Raw genomic sequence first — 12,329 nt, 5'->3', positions numbered from 1 at the left:
TAATTATAAACAAATTTGTATTTGCACGTTTGAATAACAAGCATTTCTTTTTTCATATTCAGATTAATATTTGGGCTGACATTAGAAAAGTCACATTGAGAAACTGTTAAGCTGTAAATAATTTTTTTCCAGTTTATTACAAAAATGTGTACCCAGCTATTCATTTTTTTGATTCTACATATTAAAATGAATAAAAAGTCATATTAAAAAAGGCAATTCCTGTTCGTTTTCTTTCTGTCCACCATTTTTGTTTTCTTAAGAAAAATTTTAAATCTAGGTTAATCAAATCATAATATTTGTTACACATGTTTACTCTAACTTTCACTTATAAATAAAAAATTACACTGTAACCATATACATAAATTTCAAAATGATGGCGCGCCATGTTAAGTGTTTTTATCTTTTACAAATATAGCTCTGTAATGGTTAGTTTTACCAAAATTAATTTTATTAGCTAAAATAGTAAGCATTTCATTATAAACAGATTGACACCATCTTTTGTCTGTTTTTCAAAAGTAAGGTGTCATTTTGTTTCAGTCAACAAACTGGGTGGTTGTAGAGAATTGACATAATTTTCAGCCAGATTTCTTCAACATTGCTACAGAAATTACTGAACTGAAATAAGTAAATGTTTAACATTTTTGTTTTTATTATCAACAAATGTAATGTAATTATATATCTGCTGAATTGTGATAAAGTTTGTTTGTTTCTTGAATTGTTACATTACGATTGTCATACTGAGTGTTATGGCAGTACTGATAACAGTATTCATTTATTTTTATTCTACTAATTTATTGTATGTTAAATTTCTTTTTTTTTACGTTTGTATTACTTTGATCTTAAGGTAATGTAGGTTTAGAAAACTTCTGATAACTTTAATTGTGTAGGGGTTACAGTACTATAAAATAGAATGCATAATATAAAAAAAAATATTGCAAATGATTGTTTACGTATCAGTAAAATAAAAACATATTTGAACATCAATTATTAATAATAACAGTTGTTTATCGACTATCAATTATTAAGTAAATTATTAGAAAACAAATTTTTTTACTCTACCTTGCTTCTTTTCATAAATCCATCGCACCGTAGGTGTTGATTAATACAGATATAACATACATTTATTTATTTAAAAAGATATGGTAATGCCAATTTCTGTTTCTAAAAAATAGTGTATTTAATTGTGTGATAAAATGAACAAAACAAATCTTTAATTGTCATTGTAAGTTTATTAGATGCTGAGAAAAGATAGTTATGAAAAATTAAAATAATGAAAATGATAAATGGAAAATAATGAAGATAATGGTATGTAATTTCAGGTCAGTAGTCTAACTTCATTAGGCCATGTTTTATGAAAATTTCAGCAAATTGATAGATTCTTTTAATAAGTGGTAAAGTAAAAGTGTTTTTTTTTTCATCATGGTGCATAGTGCATGCACCATTATTATTTATTTCAGAAACATTGTAAAAAATCTAAACTTGCCATAGAAAAATTAAGTAACCGTTTGATACAACTTTTATTAAAATGTACTTATTTTTTAAACATTTTTTATTTATTTCATAAAGCTTCAGAGTCGAGTATATATACTAATATATAACGAACAGTAATTCAGTACAAAGTGTAGAAAGTGATGACATATCAAAAGATAAAGATAATTCAGTTTGAGGTAGCCTCTATTTTAGGGTGTGTTTCTTTAGTGATATGAATTATTCACATTAAAGATAAAAAATTAAATGTTGGGGCATGAATAGCAGTGTAAAGTTTTATTTTTGTCAAAACAACCTGATGTAAAATAATCCATAAAAAACTTGATGCTTTAAAGTTATTTTTTACCAGCAAAATGATTGTATATGTATTAAGGCATAACATAATAAATAATATCATAATTATATAAAGAAACTTATTTATTATAAATATTAAATAAAATAATTTACATTTTCAAATAGAAGAATAACTTTCATATTGTGAAATTGTTTTTCGAAAAAAAGCTCGATAAAGTTGTTTCACATGTATTTTCACATCACATTCACTAAATCCATGATGGTAATAAAAAACCCTCTCTTTAAATAAATTAGAAATTAGGTCCAGTAGCTTTACAAAACATCTGCAAAAAAAATTCTTGAAAGTTATTTTAACTTGTCAATCTTGCAAGATTTTTCTAGGTATTTGTTTTTGAGTCAATTAATTGAATGGGTGGTTGTGAGTTATTTTGAAAAAATTGTTGGTTTAGTGTAATCTGAATAAAATTCTTCAAATGTAGCTTATTTGTAGCTGAAAGAAGTATCGCCAAGTTTTATTAAATAAATTATAAAGCTAAAAAACTAGCAAAAACAATACGCTCAGGATTGCGATATTCAGAAAATAGAAAAGTAATGAAGAGTCCATTGTATTTTGAAATGTCAAACAAAAGATATATAATTCAGCTTTTCATATTGGTTTTGTTTTTTACATATAATTATATTTATTTTCAGATGGAAATGTGGATTTGGAAAGTTTTGGCAAGAAGAAGAAGAAAAAAAAGAAAGCATTCAATCTAGAAGAACTAGATGGAGTGCTTCCTGACACTGGTACCGATAAGCAGAAAGAAGATGCTCCAGTTGATGTCAGTGAAGCAGTTGATGACGCAGCCATAGAAGTATGCTTTTAGCTAATTTATTTGTATCTCAAATTTTTCATTGTAAAGAATTATGCACTTTTTTAAAAGAAATTTTATGGAGACTCATATTATCTTATTGTTACATTTTTAGACAGTGTTTGTGGTATCTCATTTTATTTTTAGAAGCATCGATTGATTATTGTGCTACCCCAATTTATGTAGTCAGCACAGTAATCAATCCTTGCACCTTCAAATTGTACTGAAACCCTATGATCTCATAGCTTTTGATGTAGGCATTTTATCCTTAAATTACAATTTTAAACTATTTTTACTTATACCTGTGTTTTAACAATGCTGATGACATGATTTGTCTTGTAATTTACAGTTTCTCTTTATACGGCATTAATCTTTTTTTTTTTAATCACCCAACTGAATTAGATAACTGCTTATATTTAATAATTCATAAATTTCATGATTGACTCGGACAAGTCTTAATGAGTTTAGAACTTGGTTTATGCCAATGTGTTCATGAAAAGTTTACATAATGAATGAGTTTTATCTTTTCCTTCTACTAACTTGCTGATGAAACTTTCTTCATGAAATGAGTAAAATAGTGAACCAAAGTAATAATAAATACATTATAATACTGTACTTCTAATTACACTAAATAAAGTCTTCATATTCTGAACATTTGAAATCCTGTAGATTGATCTGAAATATGAAAATTAATTACCTTGAAGTTGTAACAGTTCATGTAGGTTACTGGCATATAACTGATGAGGTATATGTTAATGTATCTGATTTAGGTTTATTTGTGGTAAGAATAAAGTAACTTTGTAACTACTCATTACTCAAAGATAGAGCAGTATTTAGCTGGAACCATTTTCATATAATCAGTTGCTTATCTATTACTTGGAAATATTGAGTTTTCATACAACAAAACAAATTATGAGTTTTTCAATTGCGCAAGAGGATGAAGGTTGAGGAAGTGCTTCTGTGTGCTGACAAATACTAGCATTTGATTAGTGGGCCTCCGTGCTTGAAGGAGCAGCTTTTTCTTCAGAACGTTGAAAAAAAATCAGCTTTTTTATTTTCATTGTTGCAGCAGTTACTGCTCCATTAGAACATTTCAATCCGTGAGTTGAATATAACTTTTGCATTGGCACCTGAATGCCAATGCAGGTGACATTCAGCCAGGCAATTAACATTTTCATCCTATTCACTGTAGGATCTGGCATATAGCTAACCTCATTACTGTCTGAGAAAGAAACTGACCAGTGCTTATGATACTTAATTATTTTAGATACAACACAATGTACGACTAAAAGATAGTGATAAAATAATAGATAATGGCTTTATTTTCTTCTGCAGAACCTAAATGGCCTAACTGATTTTCATAAATTTATTTAATATTAAAATTTCCAGTGCGTATATGCTGAGATTGGTATTTATTCATTTATTGTTCCAAAAGTTGTTCTTTATTTGATAAATTACTTTGAAGTTGTGTTGGGTGGCATAGTGCATTAAAACTGACTTCAGTTTGAAATTTTTTTCCATGATCATGCTTATTTTATTTCTAAGTAACTCCTAAGTAGAGTAATAGGCGTTTGTATAGAAGGTCCAACACATGTTTGTACCAACACATAGCCAAGCTGATTTTGAAGTCACTGAATGTTTAGATGCCTCGGGAGAGCCGAGCTATTCAGAAAAATGTTAAAGATTGCAAATAGTGACGATATTCAGTCCATGGCATCCACTTCAACTTTCGTAATTTATGTCATCTTTCATATTTTATAAAAATTTTTAACCCATTGTTTCTGCAGTACAAATCTAAAAGTTTGTAAAGAAAGTTAATAAAATTGATAATTTAGTGGCAGAAATGATTTTCATAGCCCCTGTGTGTTATAGAATATGAAGGGTTTAAAAGATTTTTACAAGAACTTGAGCCACGCTAATCCACAAATGGAATATTAATAATAAAATTGTGGCAGTGATTTCAGATGGGGTGCTAATATGAGATGTTCTGTAAACTTTTTGGTCCATAACATTCCGTGTATTGCTCATATGCTTAATCTAGTAGTAAATGATGCGATTTTACAATGTGATGGTCTAACAGATTTAATTAAAACACGTAGAAGTATTATTGTATTTTAAGTATAGTGTAGTTGCAGCTGTAATACTAGTACACTAACAAATAGGAAAAAAATTCAAAGTTGACGTTATTAGATGGAATTCAATGGTTGTGATATTTGAAAGGTTAATAGAACTGAAGGAACCCCTGTCAGCTGTACTTGCAGTATTGTCGAAAAGTCCACAATCTATAACAGATGTTCAGTGGGATATTTTAACTTATTGTATAAGTTTACATCAACCTTTCGAGCTTATGACAATAGAGATATCTGCTGAAAATTATCCCTTCTTATCCAAAATTTGTTAGAGGAATTTTGCATAGAGTTCATCAGAAAACTGTGGTGTCTTCCACAGGCGAAAAATTAAAAAGTGGTTTAGTTTCTGGGAACAGCAACCACTTGGGAAACAAGGGAAAAAAATAAAATTATTGCATCCACAACGCTTGTATATTCACGGTTCAAAAAAGCTGCTTTTGGACATGTCAGTAACTTAAAAGTGCAGTAGATTTGTTGACAAATGAATTGTCTTTGTTATTTAAAACCAGGTGAAGAACAGCAGCAGTTGAAGAACTGGATGGAAGCTGCAAAGATATGAAATTGCCTAAGAAACTGCAAAAGATATCGGATGTATGGAATATTTTGGACAGTAAAGTTCAAGAAATTTCAAAAAGTGTGAAATGTGGCAACTCTTTAATTACTCTTAGGCAATATTTTGAACAACTGTATGAGGACAGGCATGCAAGTTGTACAACATTGTGGATGAAATATAAAGCTACCTTTCCACAAAACATTTACACATTCTCAGGACCTCTGTGCCATCCAAAAGAGTTTTTACAAATCAGACCAAATTCTCTCTGAGAGAAGAAGCAGGCTGACATGCTATTTTTTTTTTTAATAAAAAATGTATAGAATTAGACAACTGCAGAAACACTTGCTTTCATGGTAATTTATCTAATAGCCAAATTTTTTATCTCACTTTAAACTTAAATACAAGAAATAAGAAATATATATATATATGTGTGTTTTTTTCTTGTATTTTTTTATTAGTTGTATTCATACTACTCTTTCATATTACTATTTGTTTGGTTTAAGTACAACACCGTACTTTTTCATTTAAATGTAAAGATGAGCTGCGTGTTAGAAAATTTAAATAGAGCGTAATTACTTTTTAATTTAGTAGTGCCTCATTAACAGACTATTATTTATTATTAAAAGCTGTGTTTAAGAAAAGTATGTGTTAACATCATTAATAGTAAAAGTTAGCAACAGAAAAATGTCAAACTAAGCAAGTAAAAGTGAGTTAGAAATATACGTTAATTTAACTGTAAATATATATTATTTTATAAAGACGGAGAATTTGTTATATAGGAGGAGTACAGTTATATTTAGATTATATGTCTGCATTTAGAATATTTTTGAAATACAAATTTACTGCAGAATTTAAGTACTGATATAGGTATGTAACTCATACTGGGAAATTAAGTATAATGATGATATGATCGTATGGTGGTATGGCATATTAAGTCACTTTCTTTTTTTTTAATAAGTGTACTAGCTTACACAGTATTGTTCATAGCTGGTGTATTTAAGTTATATGTGTGGAGGTGGAGGTGGCTGAGTGTTGGGGAGATAGAGACAGCATGGAAAGCTAACATTAGATATGCTAGGTACAGAATAAAACTGAAAGAAATGTTTCTTTCTACTTTCTACAGCAGTTAATGTTTTAGACTAACGACTTGTAATTCAATGCAGAAACAGTTTATTTGATCAAACTGTTTACATGATTGTGACTAATATTATCAGAGTTCATTAGTCATTGGCAGTGACTAATTTTAAAATCAGTTGACTAATATTCATTTGTTATTAATTGACTAATTTTTTATAATCGTCTAATCCAACTAATTTTTGTTGAATTACTCCCATGACCAGTGAGGCATAGTATTTTTTTTTATTTATTACCATCTCACTGTATAAAACAGGATTATGAAATTGTACGCCAGCTGTTGCCATTATGAAGAAATAACCTCTTCATCCTACATGCTCATATTATTTTTTCTGTATGTTTTTAGGATAGTTTTGACTTAGATATGGATTTCACTAAATCAAAAAAGAAGAAAAAAAAGAAGAAGGATCTTGATGAATTGGTAGCAGAGGATGAAAAAGAGAAAATTGATGATAAAGAAAATGGTTTGTATATGCTTCTTATATTTTTAAGATACATATTTTTCTTGATTAATTATTGCTTTGTTTCTTCTTCAATTGTATGTCTAATTACTAATAATTAAATTACTATACTCAGATTGAGCTAGTTCAGTGTTCTTTTCAAAATGTTTGTGGTACTGTTTTCAGTAGGCAGTTATTTAAAAATATAATTTTGCAATTTTTGTAGTTGAAAAATTTAGAATATAAGTGTAATGAAATTAAATTATACCTGTTTTATATGAATAGGAGAATGTCAGCCTGTGCATTATTCGTCTTCTTTAGCGAATCTGCCTTTTTATAAGTTTCAGTTGGATTGATTACTTACTATTTTTCTTGGTCTGAGCATGTTCATTTCCTTATAACATGTTTCCTTCATGTCTGTCAGCATCCCAGTCCTTCTTTCTCTACTATTTCTTCCTTATATAATTCCCTCCACCACCCTTCTCTGAAGACAATTAGTTTAGTATATGCTGTCCAAGATTTTTTCATAAAAAAAAATTGTGAACATTTTCTTATATAAATTATTCATAGACAAACATATTGAGAATATTTCAGTTAATAAAATGCAAAAAGAATAAAGAAATGATGTTGTTCAGAGAATGCTTGCTGAACATAATGAGCTAATGTTTTCTAAAATGTGAGAATAGTTGTATTATTTTTAATCTAATTTTCTTAAATTTTCAAGTGAAAATAGTTAAAGGATTGTATCACATTATGCAGCTTTACAATTTAATACTAACAATGATAAATAATTTTTTTTTTTAATTTTATATTGTCTGTCTAATGATTGTGTAAATCTTTGTAAAAAAATCTTAGATTTACCTGGGAAAAAATTCAAAAAAGGACCCTCCACTAATAAGTAATTTAAAAAAATATCAAGTCTGCCTAATTTATGGAGAACAAGGGTTTTACTCGTAAAAAAATTACATAAAGATTAAAGTGACAGCTTACATTTTTGAAGTCAATTAAGATTTTATTTGTTGCTATAAAACTTACAAATTATAAAACGTATTATTTTTTATTTTTGGGGGGAAATATTTATACTCTGTATAAACATATTTTAATCAAAAAGTACGAAAAAGGAAAAAATTCCATTTTATATAAGCAGTATATAATCAAATCTAATACATTGATAAATTAAATAATTATGTCTGAAAAAACATTTTATGACCTTAAAGAAAAATATATAGTAAACTTCCCAATATTGAACATGGTTCAGAAACAACTATCTGTCCATAATTTAGGGTGTTTCTATTCTTTGTATAAATTCAAGTTTTTTTTTTCTGAAAATAAAACACTGTCCTCTATGTTCATACTTTAATTTAAACATATTTTAATCAAAAAGTACGAAAAAGGAAAAAATTCCATTTTATATAAGCAGTATATAATCAAATCTAATACATTGATAAATTAAATAATTATGTCTGAAAAAACATTTTATGACCTTAAAGAAAAATATATAGTAAACTTCCCAATATTGAACATGGTTCAGAAACAACTATCTGTCCATAATTTAGGGTGTTTCTATTCTTTGTATAAATTCAAGTTTTTTTTTTCTGAAAATAAAACACTGTCCTCTATGTTCATACTTTAATTTAAACATATTTTAATCAAAAAGTACGAAAAAGGAAAAAATTCCATTTTATATAAGCAGTATATAATCAAATCTAATACATTGATAAATTAAATAATTATGTCTGAAAAAACATTTTATGACCTTAAAGAAAAATATATAGTAAACTTCCCAATATTGAACATGGTTCAGAAACAACTATCTGTCCATAATTTAGGGTGTTTCTATTCTTTGTAAAAATTCAAGTTTTTTTTTTCTGAAAATAAAACACTGTCCTCTATGTTCATACTTTAATTTAAAAAATAATACTATACTACTGTAATTGACCTATAAAATAAGAGAATAAAAAATAATGTATGATACAAAAATATTAAAGAAGCTACAGTATACAAGAATATTATTCAAAATACATGCATAAAAAGTAATTTTATAATCAAATATGGATAAGTACAATTTATTTATAAGTAGGTGGTTTAAAATTGCTGTCTATTTTTGAACAAAGTCCTGGTTACATATTGTTTTCAATAAGCAGTTGCACCTCTGAAATTAAAATAACACTTCTGGTAATCGTTTTTGTAATATTGTTTTAATTTTCTAACTTCTTTGTCGCTTCCTTACACGTGATTGTAAATTTGGATTCATCATTGTTCGTTTTGGAAGTAATCAAGTCTGAGGCAGCAGAAAGACAGATGTTGTCAGTTGATACATCCTCTGTGTTAAGTGCATCATCAGTATCCAAGTACTCTTTCTAGAGTCCAAACGATTTAATAGGTTGTTGTAATTCACTGTGTTCCACAGAATTTTCATTTAGTTAATTAAGATTTTCAATGTTGAAATTGAAGTTAGTTTGTGGAGATTTAATACTGGCTTTTACAAAACAATATCTCACTGTCGTAGTAGTAACTTGCTTTATTGCCATATGAATCCATAAAACTGCATCCAGCACACTAATGCTTTTAGAAAGCTCATCAGTATCTATATTCATTCATTGTTGACAATAAGTATCGTAACACTTTTTTTCTGTACTGAATTTTAAAGTTCTGAATGAGATCCCCTGATCAAGCGGTTGACATACCACAATAATATTTGGGAAAAGAAATATCAATTTTACATTTACTAAGTTAAAGTTAGGATGGTATTTTGCATTGTCCAAGAATAATATGACTCTTATTTTGCCTTCCCATTGTTCAATCAAAATTTAAAACCAGTCTGTCATTATGTCCCTAGTCATCCAAGATTTTTTATTTGAATATTATTCAATTTCTAATGAATTTATATTTACAGCCGTGAAACATAGTGGCTTTGCCGATTATTAATGGTTTTTCAAATTCACTTGACAAATTCATAGCCAACATAACAGTCAATCTTTCTTTTTCTTTCTCCTTTTACATTTTTCCACTTTCAGCACATTATTTTACTGGGCAAAGCTCAGAAAAAAAGACCAGTCTCATCTGAATTAAAAACGTTTCTTTTGTTATAACTCACTCGTATTTAACTTTTCTTTCCACTCGGACATCAAATTTTCATCTACAGCCCCCCCAGACATTTCAACAAAAAAAATTTTTAAACGAAACGTTATGTCTAATTGGGAATTTATCTAGCCATCCTCCTGATGCTTTAAACTCATTGTAACAGAGTTCTTCAGTAATTTTTAGGGTTTTCTTATGTATCAAAGTTCCAGAGACTGGAATTTTATTAGCACAAGCCCTGCTAAACCACTCATAAGTCTAATTGTCAACCGCTAGGCTTGGTGTTTAGAAATTTAATGTTTGCTTAACTGATAGTCATTTTCAGTTCATGACCAAGTTATCAAGTTTGCTTTTTAAGATATCGCTTATTTGAGTTTGCTTGATACCAAAACGTTTTGCCATATTATGCACACTGAATTTTTCATAACATTTATAACTGCTACTTTTCTTTTAATGTCAAGCGTTTACATTTTTGAAACATTTTAAGTTGCAGTAACAATAGGTGTAACAATTTTTATAAAATATACAAATTGAAGTAAATCACACATATAGGAAATATATTACAATAAAAAATTCAGTACTATACTGTATAATATACAGTACTTCATTGTATAATATACATGTGCACATAATTGATGACCAATCATGCTGAATGATGGATCGATTGAAATCATAACATCAAGGTCTAGGCAGGAAGTGATGCAATTGACAATAGATAAACAAATTAGTCATACAGAGTATAAAACAAGAAAAATTACAATTTTTATTCCTGCTGTTTGTTTTTAAGAACTGATTGAACAGTTTTTATATGTAAATTCATTGTCTGCATACTTTATTTAGAAGGTCCATTATTGAGAAGTATTTTATCCATTAATACCGCTATAAAACTGCCAGGGAATCTAAAAGTGTCCGGTATTAAGAGAAGTCGATTAAGGGAAGTTTGACTGTAAAATATTTAATTATTGCTAAGAGCACATTTGCCAGAAAAACAGAGTTACACATTCAGATACGATTCATACTTGAGAGACAGCCAGATTGATGAAGATGATTTAAAGGAATTGATCTATTTTATTGGAAAAGTTATATTAATGTTAAAAGTAAAATTGAGTGTACCCTACTACCTCCTTCTCTTAATTTCATATATATTGGCTTACTTGAACCGTAATTCCAAATTTTATTTTTACAGAAAACAGTAAAGGTTTAAACTAGTATTAAATTTTTTATGTGTAATGTCATGTAATTAATACATATGTATTTCAATATAACCTTCATTCAACTGAAAACAATTATAACAAATACTTTTAACAGTTTTTTAGGGAACTGTGTTACTTTTTTTCATGTAACACAGTTAATATACTTAAAATGTAGTTGCTATTTTGGAGGCTGTTTCCTGTGATGACTTCTTATTTGATACTCCTGATGATGTGTTCTTTTTACAGAAATATCCCAAACTATTTTTTCTTAAAAAACTTATAAAGCTGCATCAATGAAAATAGTAGATATTATGCAATATTTATTTTTAAAACGCATGTTGGTTACAGTTATATTTTAATTAAATTTGTAATCAATTTATTTAAATATGAGTATTTGAGTATTTAAATACGAGTAATTACTTTTTAATTAATATGATAATTAATTAAAAACAAATATGAGTATTTTTTCTGATAGAACATTGAATTAAAATTACTTTTTAATTAATATGATAATTAATTAAAAACAAATATGAGTATTTTTTCTGAAAGAACATTGAGTTATATATTTCCTACTTGTATTTATAATCTTCTACTATATTATAATTTTCATAACGGTGTGTTGTTCATAATTTCATTACTGCTCTGTGTGTGTTATGTGGAGGTAGTTCATTTTAATATGTATTAAAAGTTTATGTTATCAATATATTTTTTCTTCTTAATTTGTGTAAGTGATGACCATCTTGATAGTAACAACCATTTATTAATTTATTCTCCAGACATTGGTATACCTGCAGGTCAAGATTTTGACTAGTTTGTTGATATTATTTACTATAATCTCTAACTTTCCAGATCTCCCATGGTCATTTGTATTTGAGTTGTAAAGTTTTAAATGACTGACTGAAAATTGAACAATTTTCCTTTTACTAGAAAATTATGATAGAATTTTTTTCAGTCCCGCTATATTATATAGACATAACCCCAACTGCTTCCATCTTTTCAAAAAATTGAACAAATCTTTTGATAGTAAATTTTTTACAAATTATGACAAGTTGGAAAAAGTTGTTGTGCAGCAATTAAGTGAATTACTGACAAATGAGTATAAAGAGGTTATTTTAAAGCTTGTACATTGCTGTGATAAATATCTTGAAGTTATGCCTCTAACTAAT

At 27.8% G+C, this 12,329-nt stretch overlaps 1 protein-coding gene across 2 annotated transcripts in view; it reads left to right on the top strand.

The window, feature by feature from the left end:
* eIF2beta (eukaryotic translation initiation factor 2 subunit beta) overlaps nt 1-12,329 on the top strand; it is a 43,214-nt gene that overhangs the window by 10,262 nt on the left and 20,623 nt on the right. For both annotated transcript variants that reach the window (XM_075372609.1, XM_075372610.1), the window contains exons 3-4: nt 2,473-2,636; nt 6,796-6,913. In XM_075372609.1, the coding sequence (XP_075228724.1) occupies nt 2,473-2,636; nt 6,796-6,913 (282 nt within the window). The remainder of the gene's footprint in view (nt 1-2,472; nt 2,637-6,795; nt 6,914-12,329) is intronic.

This window comes from Lycorma delicatula, chromosome 8 (genome assembly GCF_047948215.1).
Source record: "Lycorma delicatula isolate Av1 chromosome 8, ASM4794821v1, whole genome shotgun sequence".
In the NCBI taxonomy this organism is placed as follows: domain Eukaryota; kingdom Metazoa; phylum Arthropoda; class Insecta; order Hemiptera; family Fulgoridae; genus Lycorma; species Lycorma delicatula.
This window is presented reverse-complemented; position numbering and strand designations above follow the sequence as displayed.